The following is a 24,211-nucleotide window of genomic DNA, read 5'->3' as shown; positions in this document are numbered from 1 at the left end:
CCACTTTCCTTTAACTTTTTGCCCTGTTCAACTTGGCTTTCAGCCCTCTTTCACTGTCTGAACTTCTTTCCCGATTTTGACCTTTTTCTGACTTTGGCCTTTTTTCCGATTGTGTCCTTTCTTCCCAATTGTGTCCTGTATTTTATTCAATTTTGTTCCTGAATCACAAATCCTCCGTGTGAGGTACACATAAGACAATTTTGCATTTGTAGCATACATGACTTTAATGCTGGTGCACCTACCTACCTATTTTTTGACCGATAATGGTCTCAAGACAAGACAAATCAGGTCACATTTCTACAAGAGAGAATTACCAAAGTATAGCATATCAGGAAGACGAAAGTTAGTGGTAAACCATTAGAATACGCAGCTCTAGCAACTAAATTACAAAGAAGAATTGTTTTTACCTGTTTATCTTGAACACCTCCTTCACTCCATAATTTCAAGTGATACTTTCCTAAGTACAGTACAAGAGTGTCAGGATCAACAGGTCGAGTAGTGTAAGTTTTTGTTACGCAGTGAGCAGCTGGAAATAAAAGATAAAAAAAATGTCATTACTTTCAACACTTATTATGACTGATATCTTAAGTTGATTAATGAATAATAATACTGTGTGGCACAATTAGTTTCGAAAGTCATTGAAAATGACTCCTATATGCTTATTTGTTTAATAGGATTAGATAGCCAAATTAAAGAGTGCAGATAGTACTACTAAAGTTTGGACTTTTAAATTTTTGATTATATATATATTTACATGTTTCCTCATAGTGATCGCGATGTTGGAGTCTAATGCACTTCGATGAAAAGCTAAAGAGAACTTGCACAACAGGTGGCAGTGAAACTTTTCAGAATAGTTGAATACTTTAGAAAGTAACCTAAAGTGGCTTATACCACAATGAAAATATGCTTCTGAATCAAACAGCTTCTTTTTTTTCACTTCGATATGGTGCAAAATTTAGTATGTGTCAAAGGCTAAGTAGAAAGAATGTCTTAAAACTGACTGAGTGTGAATTTTGATTATAGTAGTTACACTTTCTTCTAGAACTAAAGATTCTGGTACGTTTGCATTTACATGTTAATCAAGAAGACACTATTACCTAGGGCCAACCTTAGGCAATTTGGCGCCCCGTGTAATAGCATAATTTGCTACCCCGTGCACTAGTATGATTTGTTAACCCTCCTTCCCCAGAAATAACACATATTAACCCTCGAATACAGAGAGTGGTGCATGGCATCCCACTACTTTCTTCTTTCTTTCTTTCTTTTTCTTTTTCTTTTTCTTTTTTTCTTTTTTTTTAAATACAGAAGTCGCATTGCATGTTTTGGTGTGCTGCGCCTTTTTGTATGTTTTGCTGAAGTCATAATCTACTACTGTGTTCACGTATTTTTGTTCTATTGAATTTCTAGTTGAGTTTTCACGAACTAGTTTTATTTTGAGGTCCCTTGACACTCCATCTGTGCATGGCTGAGTGTGTTGTTTCTTAATTTGAAATTCTGCAATAACTGTTTATTAAAAAGAAATAAAAAAATAAAATAAAAAATAGCCGGCTCCATTGCTTGGCCCCAACTGTTGGTGACTTTCGAGATGTTCTGCAAAATATTATTGATGAACTAAGTCACGTGCTGTTTTTTAAAGAGGATGCTGAAACAAAAAGGAATGATTGGAAGGCGATGAAATATTTAGGGCGCATTTGAGATTTCATGCGCCCTAAATAGACTTTTTTCTTATTACTGCCGAAAGTAATCATGCATTTTACAAGTTACCAAAAGTTTACACCTTTTCACAAATTATTATTCAATCGGCAGCTAAAAATTTAATGATTCTGAGCAATAGATACTAAATTTGTGCTGCATTTACATCCTGAGTTTTGTATCAATTCTGTAATAATGAAACATTTGCAATTGACTTAAAAATTTGTTTATTTCAATTTTTTAAAAATGTCAGTCAAAGAAACGCTCATAGAACTATTGAACTAAGTAACTGTGACAGTTTTTAAGAACCTAAATGAAATTGCACATAAAGTCGACATTCAGTCCGCCGAAATTTAGTTCAGAATAAATACAGTTAAGTAGCTGAATGAAACAGGTGTTCGTTACGGTCCGAGAATTGAACTCTTGATTAAATAACGACACTGATAGCAATCAACCATGTGGTTTAATACTGTCCACGTAACCTTAAACTAATGCAACGTAAACATGATTTATGAAAATAATATGCAAATAGAGAAAAAGATAAATTTAACTGATATTAGCATAAAGTCTGGTTCCAATAAGAAATGTTTATTTTAAACTAGCATCAATTACCCGCTTTGCTGGGTTAAGTTAAGAAAAAAAAAAAAAAAAACAGTAATATGTTCCGTTAGTCAGTTACTTTTTACTGTTACTAAAGCGCTCTTGATATCGGTCATTTTCGATGATTTTTATATATCTCCCTTCCCTCTCCAGTTGCGGGGCATGGCATCGGAAGTATCACTGTTCTTCTCAGGAAGTGTCACTATATATATATATATATATATATATATATATATATATATATATATATATCCCCTTTTCCTCCCCTTTCATAGGAAGTATTACTGTTCATTTCAGCGACCCTAAAAATTATAGATTCGACTGTAATATCAGTAATTAAATGTCTCTTCCTCTCCTTCTCCCTTAAGTTACACTGTCAAAGTGATATGACAAAAACCATCTCTGGTCGAACTTCATCTAGGTTGAAAATTTGATCGAGATCAGTCCGATGGTTCAAGAGTTAAGTTTATTTTTATGTATCTCCCCCTCCCATTCCCTCCCCTAAGTTCTACCGTCAAAGTGAAATGATAAAAAGCATATCAGGCCCGATCCTCATTTATGTTAAAAAAAATTGATCAAAATTGATCGTTTGGTTTAAGAGTTATTAAGTTTTATTTACTTTTTAACTCCTCCCTCCCTCTCCCCGAAGTTCTAACGTCAAAGCGAATGGATAAATACCATCTCAGTCTCGAACCTCATTTATGTTAAAAATTTGGTGAAGATCAATCAGGCGGTTCAAGAGTTATTAAGTTTTACTCATTTTAATATACATTTCCCCGCCTCGCTTCCCCCACCCCTAAGATCTACGTCGAAGCGAAGTGATGTAAAACTTACCAGGTTCGAACCTCATCTATGTTGAAAATTTGATTGAGATTGATCAGGCGGTTCAAGAGTTATTAACTCACGAATATAATCACTTTCATTTTTATATATATTGATTTTTGTATATCTCCCCCTCCTCTCCCTGTCCTACGTTGCTCCGTCAAAGTGAAATGATAAAAAACATTGCAGACACGAACCATATCTATGTTGAAAATTTGATCAAGATTGGTCGTTTGGTTCAAGAGTTATAGGATTTTATTTATTTTATTATAATTTCCCCTCCTTCCCCTCCCCTAAATTCTATCGTCAAAGTAAAATGATAAAAACATTCCCAGGCTCGAACTTCATGAATGTTGAAAATTTGGTCAAAATCGGTGGGGTGGGTCAAGAGATTAAGAGTCACAAACATAGTCACTTTCAATTTTATAATATAGATAATATGTTTCTAATGAATTGCAATTTTGAATACTTTGTTCTAATTTTTGTGTCCCGTTGCAAATGCACGCGCTGCACAAACGGTAGAGCCAGCCCTGTTACTGCCTACATTTTACAATTTTGCACAGAATGGGCAAAGCGTTGGTCTTCTTATCATGAACTTGATGAGATCACGTAGTCAGTAGAATACACATAATTTCGTCAAGGAAGAACAGTTTCAAGCTTTCAATTTCATATAGATCCAGAATTTTGTATACATGTCTCAATATGATTAAGTGTTATTTTTACACAATATCTTGATGAAGGGGGTTTAAACCCGGAACCCCCCCCCCCTTTTGCATACACCACTGCACGTAGTTCTTATATTGTTTCGATGGCGCCACATGTAGTTAAGTGTAGGGCTGAGAGTAGCATCAAGTGAAGGTAACTGAAAGTTTGGAATAAGATTAAGTTGAGAGTGGCGTGGCATGTGGAGGCAAGCGTGGTGATTAAGGCTATATGACTTTAATTTACAAGTAGTATCAGACGCAACTGTTGTTCATACTAAAAATTCTTATATTAGTACAAGTGGATTATTATGACCACAATCCATAGTTCGAAACATGGTACTATAGAATGGCGGCATGAAAACAATTACATACATTAAAGAAATTGTTCAATAAGCACTTTCGCTAAATATTTCATCAGATAGGAAAGGGTAGAATTAGGAAGAGTTATTTTACAGAAAAATAGTTGTAGGAAGTTCACCCTATTTTTGTTTATTTCCTTGTTGAACACATGAATAATTAAGCGAAAGTGCTTATAGTGTATTTTTCTACTGTGTGTTTATATTTTTATTATTTTTCTGCTAAGTAATATAAAGAATCCATATATCCATATTCTCTCTCCTCTCTCTCTCTCTCTCTCTCTCTCTCTATATATATATATATATATATATATATATAGACAGAGTGACTGGTAATTCGATTCATTCCTTGCAAGGGGATATTCTACAAGTACTTTGGAATATTTTCACCTACATGAACCGGGGGTCGCAAATCAGTAGTTTCTGAGTAATTTGCATACGTGTGATTTTGAAATTTGCCGGCTAACGAGAGGTGTGCGAGAAACTCTCACCCTAATTCACTTCCACATATCGTAGAGCGATGAAATTTTACCTGTGTAAATCTGCATACCTATGTAGGGCGTGCGATTAAGTACAGTTCGTAACTCTGCACCGTTGCTGTGTTATAAGGTCTGAACGTGAAGTAAGGAATAGAAGTCCAAAATCCATTATTGCACCTCAGAAAGCAGGGTGGCAACATTGCAGAAGTACTTACTTCCAGGAAATGACTGCATGGTTGGGAAGAGGTAAAATAAATAAGGTATGCGGTCAAGAGAAAACAACGCAGAAAGTTAGAAGGTATTGAAAATTTGATTTTTCTCTAAAGGGTTTTTCCGAAAAATGCTTAGATAAATATCTCATAAAACCACATAGATGATCTTCAATAGATGTAAAGATAGAATTGCCGTTTACAGCAATTTGTTATCTCAAATCGTTGCAGAAACATAGTATACACTAGTAAAGTTTTATCCTATTACATTCTATCATATAAGAGTTATAAAATATAACATAATCCTGATTACTTGCAACTAATATTTTCTGCAATTGCATTTTATGTGGTTAACTGAGTAAGTAGACTCACAGAGTACTTTTGTAGCCATGGAAACTTTCAGGACGTGAGATAGGACTTAAGTAGCCAAATTTTAAAACATCATTTTCAATCTGTCGATATCAACTACGTCGCTAGGAGCAACGAAATCTCCTGAACATGTGGATTTTCCTTGCCCTAGATGTTTCCTAGCTACAGATAAAAGCATGATTGTCTTATGAGAATTAAAAAACTATAAAGTAAAATAAAAACTAAAAATGAAAATAAAATATAAAAAATGGTCAACATGTTCATTTTAAAAGGCTGTATTCTTACAATTGTACACCTTGTCTCAAAAAGGTTGAGCGCATTCTTTATTGGTGTTTTGAGGCAAAAATTTTCTAAGTCCAGCTTCGGGTATCTTCGGGAAAAAGTAAGCCAGGTTCGAACCTCCAAGCCAGCCTTTGCAATCGGGAAAAAGTTTGCAGATGTGTTTTTCTTCTTTTAAATATAATAAGACTTGTTACCAAGTGTTTAAAAAAGCAACATTGATTGAAATACTTAATGATACAATATTTCGAAACCTTGCACATGCTTGTTTGTCATTTAGCTCTCTATACGTAATGGAGCATTTAAATACGTTAAAGAATCTTTCCATATGTAAAAGAATGCTCAAAGTTAAGAAATAGAACATAATTATCGCCTGAGTACTAAAATAAAAGTCAAAGTAGAACAGAAACAGCGTTTGTCATGGATATGAATGTCATAATTATCTTGAGATCCGTTATACATCGCTAGAAGCTTAGTTCTAGAAGTCCTTGTGTTAGCTCATTGGTAAGCTGTTGGATTTCAAACTATAAGGTTGTGAGTTCGAATCCCATCTGGGTCAATACTTTTTTTTAAATTATATTTTCCTCAATGCATGAAAAATTATATAAAATAATTATATTAAAATACATAAGTTGTTTATATATAACATAACAATTGCAGAACATAGTAATTATTATGTTTAAAATATAACATCTGAGATAATTTTCACAGTAGGTCGGTATTATATATGAGGATGTAAATACAAGTTAAGAAACTCGTTCAATAGCAATAAATAAATCATGTAGTGTATTTATTTGCAGCTATTTGTCATATAGAGAGTAATTCTCAACATTCATAATATAGAATGTCATTTATGTTCTTGAAAAGTTATTCGATGCATAAACAGAGGGTATAAACAGAGAATCCAAAGTCGGAACGCTCGCAAAAAAATTCATGAACCCCAAAGGTCACGTGAGCAGACTGGAATTGTCCTTATGAAGCATGCCACAGCAGAAAGTCTTTACATAGATTTTCAATTCAATTCCTGATATATGCTTTTGCAATGTGGAAGTTGTGATGCCTTGAGTCGCCCTCTCTCGCTCGCTCGCTCGCTCACTCTCTCTCTATTTATACAGAATATAAAAGTGGATTTATGTGTGTGTTTCAACATAATTCTGATATATCTAGAGCAATTTTAACTATATTTCTTACAGTCTGGAAAAAGAGTACTGTCGGGATACATATCAAAAATGCTAGAAACGGGTCGATATTATTATTGAATCCATAGTTTCGTGGTCGCTTAGGTGAATAGCTCTACTTTCAATTCAAGTCCAATTAAGCTCCCATTAGCACCCAGGGTGGTTACGTAGCGACATAAAGATATCGAAATCAACCGATATTAGAATCGAATCATAAGTTTTCAGCGCCGCTAACAGTGCAGCATTTCCCATTAGTCCACATTAGTTCCATTGCCTAGAGGGCAACATATTTGCAGAGTGCAAATTTTAAAACTTGAATAATATTTTAATTTTTTCCGTATGAAAAAGTTAAAAATCATGAGCAAATATACTATTTCACGAACAATCCTCTTTTACTATTCTAATATGTTTAATAATAGCGTAAGAAATGTAATAGTAATTCAGAACATGTTTCACAGTTGTTATTTTTTCTTACATAGTTGTAGCTGTAGCATGTAGTGAGTGGAATTTAACTGTAATAAATTCACTAATTAACCATATTCGAATTAAGTTTTATTTTTAAGTTCGGAATGAAGAGGCGGAGAAATATGGAGTTATTGGGGGCACCGAGCTTTTCTACATTTTATTTTCAAGATCTCCATTTTTCTTTTGTCATTTGTTCCTAATAAAAAAAGTTCAGTCACTTTTGGATTGTCATAGGATAGTAGGAGTTGGATTTTGGGATGCAGCCTGTGAGATTCTAGAGGAGCTAACTGCTTGAAAAAATATTTTTGAATCATCTGTAACATATGAAATAAGGATATGTATCATAAAAAATTGAAAGTAACTATGTCTGCGTAATCATCACGGTCAAATTGCAAAGTCAAATGAATTGACGTTTGGTATATAATCAGGCTCCAATCCCAACTGGGAAGTTGTCATACGCGTGTCACTTTCATTATAATACATATCCTTAGGGGGAGTAGAAGTCCGAATTTTTGCGAAAAATTTAGTATCTCACAAGCCGTTCAACTGAGAGCTGAAATTCAGCATATAACTCTTTATTAAAAATAAAGAGAATATGCCCTGGCATTTTTTTAAATTGTCTTTTATGAGCGGGGGGACGGGGGTGCATTTTCTATATATTGGAAATTGGTAGTGGGTTGATTTGTAAAAATAATCGAAAACGATTGATATTAGTTGAGAAAAAAATTGAGTAATGCAAACTAAAGTTCTTTTTGAATTTTATACCCACTGCTTTCTATTTATAATTGGTGAAGCTGGTGTTTAATATATGGAGCGTTCCGAGCATAAGGCAATCAAGCCATAAAGTTAGAGAAAAATGGCCATAAAATTTGTATTCTAAACTTAATTACATGGGCATTTCCAATTAGTACGGCATGCTTAATTATATAGAAAATTAGTTTCTCTCTCTCTCTCTCTCTCTCTCTTTTTTTTTTTTTTTTTTTTTTTTTTACGTTGGTCTACTTTTCCTTGATTCGAAACTTTTAAATTTCACCCTATTTTCTACTGAAATGTGTCTGTAAGGCAACGAAGAAATAATTACATATGGTAAATTTAAATTCATTTTAATTCGGAAGATGAGAAACACTTTGCCATTATATATCGTAAAGGTCAGACCCACCAGTATTGTAACAAAGAGGTGCTTGAGCCAATGATGGTAGAAATTCAAACTCCGATAAGTGATAATTTCACAGTCTTGTTTTATTACAAGTGTAATCTCTTTAGTCAATGGAGAGGAGGACGTGGGTCATCGGTCAGAGTTGATGTCGATGGGTTTTGGTGGGTCGGAGTTGGTCGCAATGGTTCAGAGTGGTTCATAGTTGGTGGTGGGTCACAGTGGATCACGATGGTTGATGGGTCAGAGTGGGCAAATGGGTCATTTGGGTGGTGGGTCATAGTGGGTCATGGTGGGTCGTGGATCAAATTTTCATTGACCCACACCATCTCTGGTTAAAATTGTACTAAAGATAAGAGGCACCGAAGATGCATGTCGGCTATTATGCTCAAATTTTGCGCATGGATAGTACTCCACCAGAAAGCAATAAATCTGAAACGGTTCACGGTATGACCTCCTAGAACTCGAGATGTAGGGGTTTGTCTGATTGGCTAAATTAAGACGTAAATGATTTATCCTTCAACAACCAAGCTTTTTATGATCGTTTCCGTGGGGAAGTCAGAAGAACACGTGCCTAGTAATCGTAATATTGATAGTTCGCGTCCACCCCGGGGTATTTGTTTTGTGTTTTTTTGTTTCACCTAAATATAAACAAATCACACATATAGGCATTTTAACATATTTTGGGAGAGTAATTTTGTGGTTCGTTGGCGTTTCATCGCGTCTCTGCCGCTGGTAGTAAAGTTTTCAATATGGAACTTGGTCCATCACGGATCGTCGCTGCGGGGCCACCAATTTCTGGCGAGAGGTTAATAGTTGACCATCTGTAGTCCACCGACGCTTACAGCTTAGGGTAATGAACGATGTCCTTGCCTTGTAAACTTCATGACTACCGACGTCGGCAGTCAACTAGCTTTTAGTATTCCTTTACTAACCATCTATCGTTCATGTTTGTACACGGTGTTGTCATAATAATAATAATAATAATAATAATAATAATAATAATAATAATAATAATAATAATAATAATAATAATAATAATAATAATAATAATAATAATAATAATTATTATTATTATTATTATTATTATTATTATTATTATTATTATTATTTGTAGTAACAGTAGTATAATTGATGATAGAATAATTATTGTCTATGTATTGTCTAGGTAGGACTACACACAGGATTTGGCTCGTTTTGGTTCGACTTGACTCCGAGTCGAGTTGGAAGATATTTTTCGCGCCGAGTCCAAGAGTAGACCTCAAAGATGTCTGTTTCGAGTCGAGTCGAGTTTCAAAGAAAAGTCGTTCGTGCCCATCCCTACTAATGAGAGCTTAATCGGAGTTAAGCGAAATTGAAGGTCTCATTATTTATCTAAGCGACCCCGAAAACTATGAATCTAATATCGATCATTTTCTAGCAATCTTTAATATGTATCCCCCTCCCATTCACCATAGGTAACCCGACAGCACTCTTTTTGAAACTATAAGAAATGTGGTTAAAATTACTCTAGGCCAGTGGTTCTCAATCTAATTCCTATCACGATCCCCTTTTATCACACGCTCTTGCCAGCGACCCTTTTATAATTTGTTTTATAATAAGCTTGTGTGGGATTTTTAACATACCTATTTCTATAATAGTAGAATCCATTTTTTTTTTTTTGTTTATAGTGAACAGTGCCATGGAAAATCATTGCCTGGGGCGAGAGTATAGTACGATGTCACCGTATATATGAGTGACGTCGACAGACTAGCTACGAAGCGCCACCATGGTTGGCACGAAGCTCAATAACATTTTCAAAATAAACCCTACCTTTCCTTAATTTTGAGCACATTTTATTACGTTTTTCCTTCTATTTTACACATGTGCACATGCACTTTCCTAACTTGAGTAACACACTTCCTCCGAAATGTGTGGCCCCTCTTTTCGGCGCCCGGCACTGACAGTGGATACAGTAACTGTAATATCTATATTCCCAACGACGAAGGTGCTGGTTCAAGATGGATGTTAAACTCCTTCATTGAAGAGGCCATTAACGTATCCGATCTAAGCCCACAACTTCTTGACCAAATAATAGAATGATCATGCGACAAGTCTTTGCAACTGGTTTTCTGTAACGAAGACTTGGACAAGTTCTGCCTGATGAGGAGAGAAGAATATCTTGGTCTGGTAATTGCTGCTTTAAAAGTAATAATTCCATTTGCTATATCATACTTGTGCGAAAGTGTTTTTTTTTTTTATGGTAAACATTAAAACAAAGATAAGAAATCGCTTATCAGTTGAAAACGGCTTGATAATATTCGTCATGAAGATTGAACCGGGCATTGCTGCACTAGTGAAATTACACCATGCTTAGGTATCTCATTAGGTTTTAATTTTAATTGTATTTCAATGTGCAGGTTTTGTTTCATGTGTATTTTTCTAGTATTTCTATATACAGTTCTCATTAGTTTTATATCATACCTCTTTGATTTAAATTCATTTTTAAACAACTCTACTAACTAACTAACTCTATAGCCTATGGAACCCGGAGGTTCAATGCCGCGTTCACAAAAGCTCTACACTGACTTCTATCCTTAGCCAATTGGATCCAGTTTCTACTTTGTATTCTTATCTCAGCGAGATCCATCTTAATATTGTCCTCCCATCTGCCCCTAGGTCTTCCTAATGGTCGTTTTCCGTTCGGTCTTCCAGTCAAGACTTTCAAAGCGTTTCTACTTTCTTCCATTCTAGCTACCTGACCTGCCCACCTAAGCCTCCTAGACTTGACGACCCTAACAATGTTGGGTAACCGTATAAATTATGTAGTTCCTCGTTATGAAGTTTCCGCCATTCCCCATTCCCGTTCCTCTTGGGTCCGAATATTCGTCTAAGGATCTTGTTCTCAAATACTTTCAGTCTATGTTCTTCCCTCAGAGTAAGCGACCATGTTTCGCAACCATACAGAACAACAGGCATGATTATCGTTTTGTATATTTTAAGCTTCAAATTTCTCGACAGAATTCGCGACGACAAGAGACTTTGAACCGAATAGTAACACGAATTCTACACCCTTTGAAAATGTCCAGTAGACTTATTTTTTATTGTTCTTTACAGTGTGTATAAAAAATAAAAGTATGTTTATCAGAACAAAATTAAAAATAATATTTAAAAATAATTTCTGGTATTAGATTCTAACTATATTTGTCTCTTCCGTCTATCTTCGCGATCCCCTAGGGGCCGCGACTCCCAGGTTGAGAAACCCTGCTCTAGGGATACATGAGTTATGATGGAACATACATACATACACTTTTATATGTATAAATGCAGATAAGAGAGAGTTGAGAGAGAGCGATTAAGGAATTACCGCTCTCAATCTCTTCCCTTTACTTTTGCGATTCGTGAATTTCTTATGTGACAGTTTGGGGCTAGCTAGTTTTTTGTCTTGAACCACGATCCGATTTTCGATATGCTCTACCTAAATGCTGTAATGCGAATATTGAGAAGTTATCTGCGATGAAAGTAGCTGCAAATAAATGCATTACATAACTTATTTATTGCTATTACACGATTTTTTAAATTTGTATTCAATATTCACACATAACACACCGACGTTCTGTGAATACCTCAGATGTTATATTTTAAAGATAAGAATTACTTATGTTGTGAAATGACATGAATATATATATTCAACTGATATATACAACTGATGATATGAATATATATATTCAACTCATATATACAACTGATGATATGAAAATATATATACAACTGATGAATTGTAATGTAACTATTTTACATACTTTTCATGCATTGAGGAAAGTAGAATATCATAAAGGAATCTCACCTGAACGGGTATCGAACTCACGATTTAAACGCTCGGTGGTGTACCACTGAGCTAATATGACCGCTTTTCGGAAGCTGCTTCTGAAATATAACTGAGCTCATACGTAAATGCTCTTTTCCGTATGGAAATCACAATGACGAAACGAGAGTGTGAATACATAGTCTCGAAATATTGTATCATTAAGTATTTCAATCAATGTTACTTTTTTCTACACTTTATACCATTTCAACATGTCTTATTATATTTAACAGAAGGAAAAACATATCTGTACATCTTTTCCCGATTACTAAGGTTGGCTTTGGAGGTTCGAACCAGCAGCTTTAGTTTACTGTTTTCCGAAGACACTCGAAGTTGGACTTCGAAAGTGTTCGTCTCAAAACAGCTATAATCATATCGCTCAATCTGTTTGGTATATGGTATATGTTTTTATACGTGTAAAGTCAGTATAACAATTCATTCTTTAAACAGCTTTTCGTATATATTAATATTCCTTTATAAAAACTGTTTTTATTATTATTATTACGGCGCACCATTTTCAGATTTCTTTCGCGAGTCGTTGACCAAGTCGTTCGCCACCAGCGTTGCCAGACTCACAGCTCGGAATTATTCCAAAACCTGATCGAACTTATGCTAGATTCGGTCAAATTATGCTAGATCCTCATAATTACTAATTCAGGAGTTTAAAAAAAAAAAAAAAAACAAAGTTGAGATACGATAACGTAACTTCAAATACACAGAGAGCAAGAATGCATGGATAGAACTCAATACTTCACGCACCAAAATTTTAACTCAACTAAATTACTGCAGTCGTTGCCAAACTCAATGGCGTATATATCGTATAAATGAATGCAAAGTTTTTGTTTACATATTTTGAAAGAAAATTACTTCGCAGCATAAGCGGAGTTGGGAATCGTCTGCTGGGGGAGGGGCAGATTTTTGGTCGGTCTCGGAGCTGTCATTTCAGGAATAAATATGATCATGAAGTCAGAAGTAAAGATGGTGAAGTTGTCAAAAAGTTGGGGGGAGAATGGCCCCCATAGCTCCGCCCATGCCTCGGAGTTAAAGGATTAGAAAACCCTGGGTGGAGCCACAAAAAAAAAAAAAAAAAAAGCCCAAAGCCGTTCCGAACTTACTTAGGAAAATAAGACTGCCTGTATGGTTTACCGAGTGTATGAATCAATGGAAGAGGATACATTTCTGCCGTTCTTTTTCTTCCCACGACCAACTTCTCCAGGTTTTACGGCTTTTTGATAACTTGCTGAAATTGTGCTAGATTTGGGCAGGATGCTAAAAGCAAGATGCTAGGTGCTAGAGACATGCAAATTATGCTAGATCTAGCATCATTATGCTAGATCTGGCAACGCTGTTCCCCACAATAGGCGTGTCGTGCAAGTAACCAATCACACGTCAGGTACTAGCTTTTACCTATTGCTTTCTTCTCACAGCTCAGAACATTGGTAACTATGGATAGACGTACAGCAGTAATTACTTTATGGGAGTTGGAAGGTTATTCTGCAACTGCAGCTAGCAGGCGAGTAGGTGTCCCGGCCTCTACAGGAAGGCAATGAATTCGGAAATATGGTGCTACAGGTCAGACTGGTAATTTACGATCTCCTGGTCGTCCGCATGTGTCAACCAAAGCCCAAGATGCGAGATTAGTAAATGAAGCCCGGTTAGACCCACTAAGGACGTCTAGACAGATAAGGGAAGCTTCTCTCTTTCCTGGTAGTAAGCATACAGCTCTGCGAAGGCTTCGTCATGCTGGGTTACGTGGCCGTGTTGCTGCCGTGAAGGAAAAACTCTCAGACGACCACAAAATTTACCGTCTCGCGTTTGCACAGGCGAATGTGGGTCTCAATTGGGAAAACGTAGTTTTCTCAGATGAATCCATATTCACAACATCAAAGGAGGGACGCCGTTTCGTGTATCGTCCGAGAGGCACCCGATATGACCATGGATATGTGGCTGCTTGCAATCGCAGTGGCCATGTATCTATTTTATGTTGGGGTTGGATTTCCAGTCGCGGAGCAGGACAGCTTCATAGAATTGAAGGACATCTGGACAATGCTCAGTACTTAGACATTATCAGTAATATCAAGGTGCCATCTGTTTCAGCCTGATGGTGTAATTCAGTTCCAGCAATACCAGTCGCCAATACATAATTCCCGTGTGGTTCAGGAATGGTTCGCAGGGCACCCTGAGATTGATTTAATCGACTGGCCGCCTCGTGGAGCAGACCTCAATCTCATGGAAAATATGTGAGCAGAAGTGAAGCGTACTCTAAGGGAAAGTTGGCCTGAGGCAGATCCACCAAGAACTCAGGATGACCTGTGGCATCTTGTTTCCGAAGCATGGCTGGAGGTAGGGGAAGGAGATAGATTTGTCACCCATGTAATAGATTCCATGCCCAGAAGAATGGAGCGTGTAATAAATTCAGAAGGGTCTTGGACACAATATTAATGACCCCGCCTTAACTCCCGAAAACAGCCCTTTTCAGGGCTACCTAAACGCTTCTGAAAATATTTCTAGAAGTAAACCACTCCTTGTATCCGATTTCTGTGCAATCCTACTAACAAAAGAATGATAATTAGCTGTAGGCTTTGAACTCAAGACCTCTTCAGTGGCAAGTCCGTACTCTACCAGTGAGCTAACATGAACACGCAAACCTAACCTGAAGAAATACGACTTTCAATTTCTGGTATTCGATGACAATGATGCTCATATACTTTGCAAATGTTGTATTCAACTTGGGATATTCTGCAACACACACACACACACATAAACAAAGCGAAAGAGAGAGAGAGAGAGAGAGAGAGAGAGAGAGAGAGAGAGATGAATACACAAAAGCATATTCAACGTATTCGAATGAGACTCTAAGTAACGACATTCCGTTCTAAAGAGAATTTGTGTTTCTTCCCGTGACGTTAAGGGGATCGGGAAAAGCTATGTGTCTTGAAGCAGGATACGACTTTGGATACTCTGTTTATACACTTTCTATATCCGTAGGAATATACTGTATTTCACGAATATAAATAACATACTGTAATGAGAATATTGAGAAGTTAAATCTGTATGACAAATAGCTGCAAATAAATACACTACATAACTTATTTATTGCTATTAAACGATTTTCCTAACGTGTATTTAACATTCTCATATATAATAACGACCTACTGTGAAAATTATCTCAGATGTTATATTTTAAACATAATAATTACTATGTTCTGCAATTATTATGTTATATATAAACAACTTATGTATTTTAATATAATTATTTTATATAATTTTTCATGCATTGCGGAAAATATAATTTTAAAAAAGTATTGATCCAGATGGGATTCGAACTCACAACCTTATAATTTGAAATCCAACAGCTTACCAATGAGCTAACACAAGGACTTCTAGAACTAAGCTTCTAGCGATGTATAACGGATCTCAAGATAATTATGACATTCATATCCATGACAAACGCTGTTTCTGTTCTACTTTGACTTTTATTTTAGTACTCAGGCGATAATTATGTTCTATTTCTTAACTTTGAGCATTCTTTTACATATGGAAAGATTCTTTAACGTATTTAAATGCTCCATTACGTATAGAGAGCTAAATGACAAACAAGCATGTGCAAGGTTTCGAAATATTGTATCATTAAGTATTTCAATCAATGTTGCTTTTTTAAACACTTGGTAACAAGTCTTATTATATTTAAAAGAAGAAAAACACATCTGCAAACTTTTTCCCGATTGCAAAGGCTGGCTTGGAGGTTCGAACCTGGCTTACTTTTTCCCGAAGATACCCGAAGCTGGACTTAGAAAATTTTTGCCTCAAAACACCAATAAAGAATGCGCTCAACCTTTTTGAGACAAGGTGTACATATAACAAAATTTAACACTTTCTCTTGAAATAAATCTCTTAAACAACAGAAGAATATTGTAAGGTTCCGCATGTCTCCATAACATGCGATAACCATGTGTGTACTACACGTGCCAATAGTAAACAAAAACAGACGACGGACCCGAAGAGGAGTCGCTCACATTCGCCAGCAGTCGGCAAGACGGAGATCACTGATGGCAGCCGACACTCCAGGATAAAAGAGAGCGGCACGCATCATCGAGCATCAATCTACCCAGGTTGATCACGTCACCCCTCTTACGACGCTTGGTCTATTGTTAAGCCCTAAGATGCACGGTCATTCGTTTTCTCACGACACCCGGTCACCGAGAGAGACACCTAAGCTTAACCCCTCTCACGACGCCTGGTCACCGAGAGGAACCTCACCTGCAAAAGTCGTAAGACGCTTGGTCATTGGGTTCCTTTCTTTATTGTACCCGAATTATTAGTGGAACTGCTTTTTGTATACCTTTTGTATTTAAGAAGACAATTTTATAATAAAAGGTGATGGGAAAGTCCAAATTCCCGTGTACAGTAATTGCTCTATCTCTTTAGACTGAAAGAATTTTACAATATTTACATTCCCTTGATTATCTTCTAGTTATGGAAAAGACCACGGTTTTTTTTAAACAGAACTAAGTGACTAGGATGTTTTGAACAAGATTTTACTTCTTGCAATGGACTCAAGAATGTTACCAAACTTTGTCCATAAATAAAATACCTATATTTTTCCAGCAGCAAAGCTCACTTATGTCATTTACCTGTAATTACTGCTTTGCGACTGACTAGGGATCCACCACAAATATAAGTTAAATTAGGTCCCTTAGATTGATAAATAGCCACATGCCAGGGCCATTGACCACGTGCTGTCTTCTGGCCATGGGTTATCAGAGGTGTAGCATCTGTCACCACACGACCACATTCTGAAATGAACAAAAAACTGTATGAACAAGTATGTTTACGTACGAAGAAATAAACGTTATTTAAAGTAAACAACTAGTGTGTACCCTATCCAAATATCTATGTTTCAGAATTCTGCGGTACTTCCGCAACAATTTTTATAAAGGCAGTTAGTGAGTAGTTTCAAGTATATTCTCGTAGCCAAAATGCCTCTATAAACATTGTTGCGTGAGTGCCTTAGGATTGTGAAGCATGTATTTTTGGATAGCGCACATAATATTTTCTAAGTGAAGTCTTGACCCGACTACGGTAAGTCTCATAGTTTTGGAGCTATGGACCTTTAAAGTTCATTTCTTCATGTTTTCGACAGCCTATAACTCCGAAAGGAAGCATTTGTGCACCCAGGTTGGTCTATATTTTTGGTTTTATCTTGGTGTCAGAAATCAACTTACAAACATTGTCGGTGTTGTTTTGAAACACCCTATATATATATATATTGTCTCCTAACACTGTTAGTTTCAAATTAGAATTCCACCCTTTCCGAATTAAATGTAATCAAATCCTTTGAAACAATTAAACCAAACTTCACTCTAAGTTCAAACTTTATTCCATGTTATATAATAAAATCTTGTACAAGTGAACAAGATATTTGTCTGGCTAATATATTCAATATTTTATTACGTACTGGTATACACTACAGTAACTACAGCCCAATAACTCTAGTAAATGAATTTTCAAAGATATTCGAACTATTTGTACATAAACATTTATAATGTAATCTAAGAAATACTTTAAGTGATTCAGAACATGGATCCAATAAGGGTAAGTTAATTGTATCTAATTTAATTGATTTTACCGATATTAGGCACTATACATATACGAATAAGGTACAGGGTCATGTAATATATACATATATATTTCAAAAGCTTTCGATTCTATAAATCACAAGTACCATGCTAACAAGTTATCAAATATTGGTTTGTCTCCATTTTATATTCCTTGGTTCGAAAGCTACTTATCGAATAGAACATATACAGGTAAAATCGCGCCTATACATCCTAGCGCAGGTTATGTGAGAAACGGAATATTACAAGGCTGTATTTATGGGTTATTTTAATTATTTGTTTATTTATTTATTTATAAATGATCTTCCAGATAAAATCAGATATTCAAAATATACTTTTGTATGCTGATGAAATAAAATAGTTTAAACTAGTTAATAACGAGTCCAATAACTACTTTTGCTACAACAAGACTTCAATATGCTTAATGTAAAAATAATTTACTGAAAACAATAATAAGAAACCAAAATTTATGAAGTAAACAAAAAACATAATATTATGTTGGTAAATATGAGATTAATGGTGTGCAAATAGAGAAAACAAATATTATTAAGGATCTCGGAATCATATTTGACAAGCAGTTAAAATGTTGTCCCCATAAAAAATCGTATTACATAAGAAGCAAGCAGAACAATAAGATTATTTATGAACAATGACCTGTTTCTCAAGTCAATAGAACGTATGTGTATTTATACAACCTACTTGTAAGACCTGAATTATATTTTGGAATTGTACTATGGAATAGCATTCCTGAAAACGTTGACAGAGTTGAATCCGTACAAAGATGCTTTACCAGATTGTTATGTTTTAAAAGGGAACTTAACTATTATTCTAACTGAAACTTATGAGCATTCAAAGAAATATTGGGATTTAGAGTGTCTTACTAATAGAAGAAAGTTTTCACAAAAAAGTCTCGATAATATCCATAAACATAACATTGTGAATATTGTTAACATAACATTGTCTTCAAAATGCTAAATTATAGTATAAGAAGTTATACAGGGTGCTTCAAAAAACAACGATAACATATGGGAGGTGATTCCTGACACCAAGATAAGACAAAAAGTATAGATCAACCTGGGTGCACAAATGCTTCCTTTCGGAGTTATAGGCTGTCGAAAACATGAAAAAGTGAAAGTAAACTTTAAAAGCCCATAGCTACAAAAACTATTGAACCTACCTTAGTTGAGTCAAGACTTCACTTAGAAAATATTATGTACGTTATTCAAAAATATGTGTGTCACAATTCTAAGCTACTCACGCAGCAACATTTATAAGTTGGTTTGGTTACGGGCATTTAATTTGAAGTACTGACCAACTACTCCTATAAAAATTGTTGCGGAAGTACCACAGGATTGTGAAACTTGGATATTTGGATAGGACACATATTAATTCCTAAGTGAAGTCTTGATCCGACTACGGTAAGTCCCACAGTTTTGGAGCTATGGACCTTTAAAGTTTATTTGTCCATGATTTCGGCAGCCAATAACTCCGAAAGGAAGCATTTGTGCACCCAAGGTGACCTACACTTTTTGTCCTATCTTGGTGTCAGGAACCACCTCCCAAACGTTGTCGTATTCTTTGTTTAAATAGATAAATTTAGATTAATTATGTAAAACAAGTATGCATAATTTTACGAGGTTTGATTTATTTTTTAGTGGAATGACTAGTAGCATTCTACTAAATGAAGTTTTAAAAACGATTAGTTTTGCTTGTCTTTTGTTTTTAATCAGATTAAACCCAAAAAGCTCGAATGTTTTAACGAGTGACAAGGAACTTATTCTGCTTACTTGATTTTTGTTTGGGGCCGCGGTGGCTCAGTGGTAGAGCGTTCACCTCTGACGCATGAAGTCCTTGGTTCGATCACAGCTCGCGCCAAGTGAAATTTGTGGTGGACAAACACCGTGTGCGTGGGTTTCCTCTGGGTTCTCTTGTTTCCTCCCACTTTCTTCATTCCTCGATCTCATTCATTTCTCATTATCATCATCTCCTTTAGTCTAGCCGGCATAACCGTGGGACGTAAAACTTAAACATTTCATTTCAGTTTTCATTTTGACTTTTGTTTTTCATTATACAGTAAAACCTGCCTTTAGCGGAATCAATCGGGACTCGCAAAAATTTCCGCTGAAGTCAGGTTTCCGCTTAATGGAGGTAGACCTTGCCATTAAAAAAAAATAGATGCTTATAAGGGACACACTGCGAAAATATATTGCTGTACGTTCAATTACAGTACTTCTTTCTTATATGTGTTAATACACAAAAAATGTAAAACAAATACAAAATATGCACATTTTTTCTTTATTATTTATTTTTTTTTTTTCAGTAGTCAAGCAGGATTTTCTGTATACATTGCTGCTTGCCTGCTCGACTTTCCGCACACATTTTAGCCTTAGAAGCTATACTAAGTAAATCAGAGTCATTTTTCCGTAAGACAAACTGCTGCAGTTCCTTTAAACTTCTGAGAGCATATTGATACGTCCTTATTCTACACTCTGTTTCGAACTCGGTACCGTATTTCTCTTCTTCTTCCACCTCGTCTTCTCCTTTCCGACTTTCTGTATGATTCTTGGTCAACACTGTCCAGAAAGATTTAACAAAACAATGAAGATTTTATCGCAGACAGTGTAATATATCAAGGTGCCCAACTATGTCTCTCACAGAATGTTTAAACATTTTCTAAACGTTGTAGCCCGGAACTTAGAATTTTCCGTTAAAGATTTATTTTGCTTTCCGTTGTCCGTATAACACAGTTTCCGCTTAATAAAGGGACTTTTAAAAGTTTTGCACTCCAAAATTCATAGGACCGTGAAATATTTCCTTTTAAGACAGTTTTCCGTTTAATAAAGGGTCTGTTGAAAGCAGGTTTTACTGTAAGTGATGTTAGTTTTTTCCCCTTTTTTTTCTTTCTGTTATTATATATGTGTGTGTGTGTTTATATTCTAATGCTAGTACTATATTTTTGCTCAAAATTGTTTGTGGCATTGAAATAAAGACCATTATTATTATTATTTATATGAATGCTGAGATATGAACTCTTGGCACGACAATCTGACGTAATCAATCTCATGCAATATTTTCCATTCATATTTTGGATTACAGAATCTGTTTTGCACTAAAAGATGAAGAATCTACTTGTCACGTGTATGTAAATTTAAAAAAATAATTCTTTTACGTAATGCTGTAATTACAATTATATGCACACACATGTTATATAAATGTTAGTTTTGCAACATCAGATAAGCAATTTACTACATGATTTCGCTAAGCAATTTTGAAAATTCTACAATAATGTTAGCATTTAACGAAGAAAAAGAAGTCTAGAGGTTAGATATCTTTATACAGTCCTGACTGACTGACTGATGAACGCCAAGCCCAAATCGTTTAAGCTAGAAACTTCAAATTTGAACAGGGTATAGGATATATATTGTAAGGTTCTACTAAGGAAGGATTTTTGGAAATTCGACAGGGAAGTGAAGAAAGAGAGGTGGTAATTATTATCTTAAAATATGCATACATTCATAGATGGAGCTAGGAATTGTCTGCTGGGGGGCAGTGGGGGACAGACCTTTGGTTGGTTGCGGAGGTCTTGGTAGGTGGCCATCTTATAGGTGGCACTTTTACTTTTTGTCAAAAAGTTGCGGGGAATGCCCCCCCATAACTCCGCCCATGCATATATTGGAGTATCTGAATGTTAGGCATATGAAATTTTTTTATATATATTTCTCCTTAAAATAATTAGACACCTCTTTCAGTTTTTTTTTTTTTTTTTAATATTTGATGTAAAAGGGAAGAAAGGGACTAAGAAAGAAAAACGAGTGGGAATTACAATTATTATAATAAGATATCCACATCTCGGAATTCTTGAATATTAGAGACATGAAATTCGGTATTTCGACTTCTCTTTTGAAGTAATTAGGCAAGTGTTTAAGAGTTTTTTCTTTACATTTCACATAGAAGGGATTAAAAAAAAAGGAGGGGGCGGGGTTGCAATTGTTAAAATAAAGTAGTCATATCTCTAAATCCTATAAAGTTAGAGATGTGAAATTTGATATTTATATTTTTCATTTAAAATAATTTTATCTTTCAGCGTTTTTATGTTATTTTCCCTACAAGGGAAGAAAAAGACAGGAAGGAAAAGAGAATTGGGATTGAAATTGTTGAAATAAGAGAAATGGCCATATGTCGAAATCTCGCTAACTTGGAGGCATGAAAATTGGTGTTTACTTATTTTAAAAGTCCAAAGATGTGTTTCAGTGTTTTTTGATATTTCCCTTAAAAATAAAAAAAAAAAAAAAGACGGAAAGAAAAAAAGTAAAGGTTGTAATATTGTTAAAATAGATGGCCATTTCTCGAAATCCTTTAAGAGTAGTAATATGGTAATTAAAGATGTGCTTCAGCGTTTTTTAATATTTTCCTTAGAAGGGAAGAAGAAAGACGGGAAGAAACAAGGTGGGGGCTGTAATTGTTATGATAAGATGGTGGCCATATCTCGAGATTCCTTAAGATTAGGAATACTGTATGTTAGGGATATGGGAATTGCGAGCCCATAGACTGAGCAAAGGTGGGAATCTGGGAGCGAAGTATATATACAGCACTCGATAGGTGTCTTTGAGCTGAAGAAAAAGAGATTTTGCTAGTAAATTCTGAAGTGTAGTTTTCGCAACTCACCCTTCCGTTCAGCTACACTACTCCTACATTGGCTGTTATGACCCGTTCATGATTGCAAAATTCATAATTAGGCAACCAAAAGACTGCACTGTATAAGATTCATTGGGAATTGAATCGCAAATACCGAAACAACAACATTCCGGAAACTTTTCGACTGTGCCTCGTATGTATTATTGTTTTCTTCCAACTGTGATACGCATACTCCTAACAGTAACGCATTGTAATAAATTACGTTTATTATATCAAAGATAATTTTATTTTAAAAATATATCAATGCAATGATTGACAATAATGGTACCATAACCGTGACATATTTTAAACATAAATTCCTAATAACAAAACAAGGAAATTTTTATTTTTCTACAGCTTACCTGGATATGATTCCGTTAAGTAAGATGGCGGATGCTTCGTAGGCCGTGGTGTCCTCCTAGTTGTATATTCAGTATCTCGTGTTATATGTGGTCTATAGGTTGTGGTGGATGTAGTTCTTCTAGTAGAAGTAGTGTGCGCTGTAGTTACTGGTCTTGAAGTTATTGGCCGTTGTGTATTAAGAACCGGTCTACGGGTTGTTCTAGTCGGTTTGGTATATTCGTCTTCATAATCCGGCGTATAAACCGGCCTTGAAGTAGGTTTTGTCGTTCTGCGGGAAGTATACTCTACTTCATATTCTGAAGTATATACTGGCCTTGAAGTAGGTTTTGTCGTTCTGCGGGAAGTAAATTCTACTTCATATTCTGAAGTATATATCGGCCTTGAAGCTGGTTTTGTAGTTCTGCGAGTAGTATATTCTACCTCATACTCTGGCGTATATACTGGCCTTGAAGTAGTTCTGGTAGGTCTTCGGGTAGTATATTCAACCTCATACTCCGGTGTATGTGGTCTGGAAGTAGTTCGTGTAGGCCTATGTGCATATGTTGTTTTTGAAGTTGTATATTCTGGTCTACTTTGTGTATATATTGGCTTTGAAGTCGAATGTTGAGGTCTGTCTTCGGGATATCTTGTTTTGGATGTTGTATGTTCTGTGTATTCTGGGTATTTTGTCCGTGATGTTGTGTGTTCTGGTTTATGTTGTTGAGTGTATCTTGTTTTTGATGTCGTATATTCTTCTGGAGTATACACTGGCCTTGAACTGGTATATTCAGGCTCAGCTGGCGGATGTCGCGTTTTCGACGTTGAGTAATCCGGTCTATATTCGGTATATTTTGTTCTTCTTGATGTATATTCTGGCTTGGACGTTAAGTGCTCTGGTCTAAATCCTACGTTACTAGTCCTGGATGTTGTATAATCAGGATTATTTTCTTGTGTATATACTGGCCTGGAAGAGAAATATTCCGGTTCTGTATCGGGTCTACCTGGATACTGAGGTCTTGAACCGGACGAATGTTCATTCTCGGATGAAGAATAAAGAGGTCTTGGTGTTGTGAACAGTCCTGATTCTGAATTAATTGGTCGCTCAAATGACGTGGATGTGCTCGGTCGAACAGCAACCTGTGTCACTGAAAGAGAAAGAGAAATTAGCACCAATAGTTGATTTGCAAATACATACATAAATAAATAAAAAAATATTAAACATAACTTTAGCGTCGATAAGATCAGTCGTCTTTACAATGTTAATAATACTTCGTGTGATAATTTCTTGCAGTATTACTCTTCTATATCGGTAGGTTAAAACGGCATATTCTTACTATATTAGACTAGTAACACTGGTGGACAGTTCCATGATTTGAACTTCGACTCAAAACTACAATAAGTTTTATCATATGAATATCTCTTGGGAT

At 35.5% G+C, this 24,211-nt stretch overlaps 1 protein-coding gene across 1 annotated transcript in view; it reads right to left on the bottom strand.

Annotated features, from left to right (window-relative positions):
* Window positions 1-24,211, bottom strand: part of LOC145692852 (uncharacterized) — a 120,767-nt gene that overhangs the window by 14,858 nt on the left and 81,698 nt on the right. Inside the window, exons 4-6 of the mRNA XM_081768371.1 lie at window positions 22,805-23,929; window positions 16,785-16,946; window positions 408-526 (exon numbers count right to left, since the gene is read on the bottom strand). Of these exons, the coding sequence (XP_081624497.1) occupies window positions 408-526; window positions 16,785-16,946; window positions 22,805-23,929 (1,406 nt within the window). The remainder of the gene's footprint in view (window positions 1-407; window positions 527-16,784; window positions 16,947-22,804; window positions 23,930-24,211) is intronic.

Source organism: Thermobia domestica, chromosome 8, assembly GCF_964235325.1.
Source record: "Thermobia domestica chromosome 8, izTheDome1.hap1.1, whole genome shotgun sequence".
Classification (NCBI taxonomy): Eukaryota; Metazoa; Arthropoda; class Insecta; order Zygentoma; family Lepismatidae; genus Thermobia; species Thermobia domestica.
Note: the sequence above shows the minus strand (reverse complement) of the source record. Positions and strands in the feature narration are given on the sequence as shown.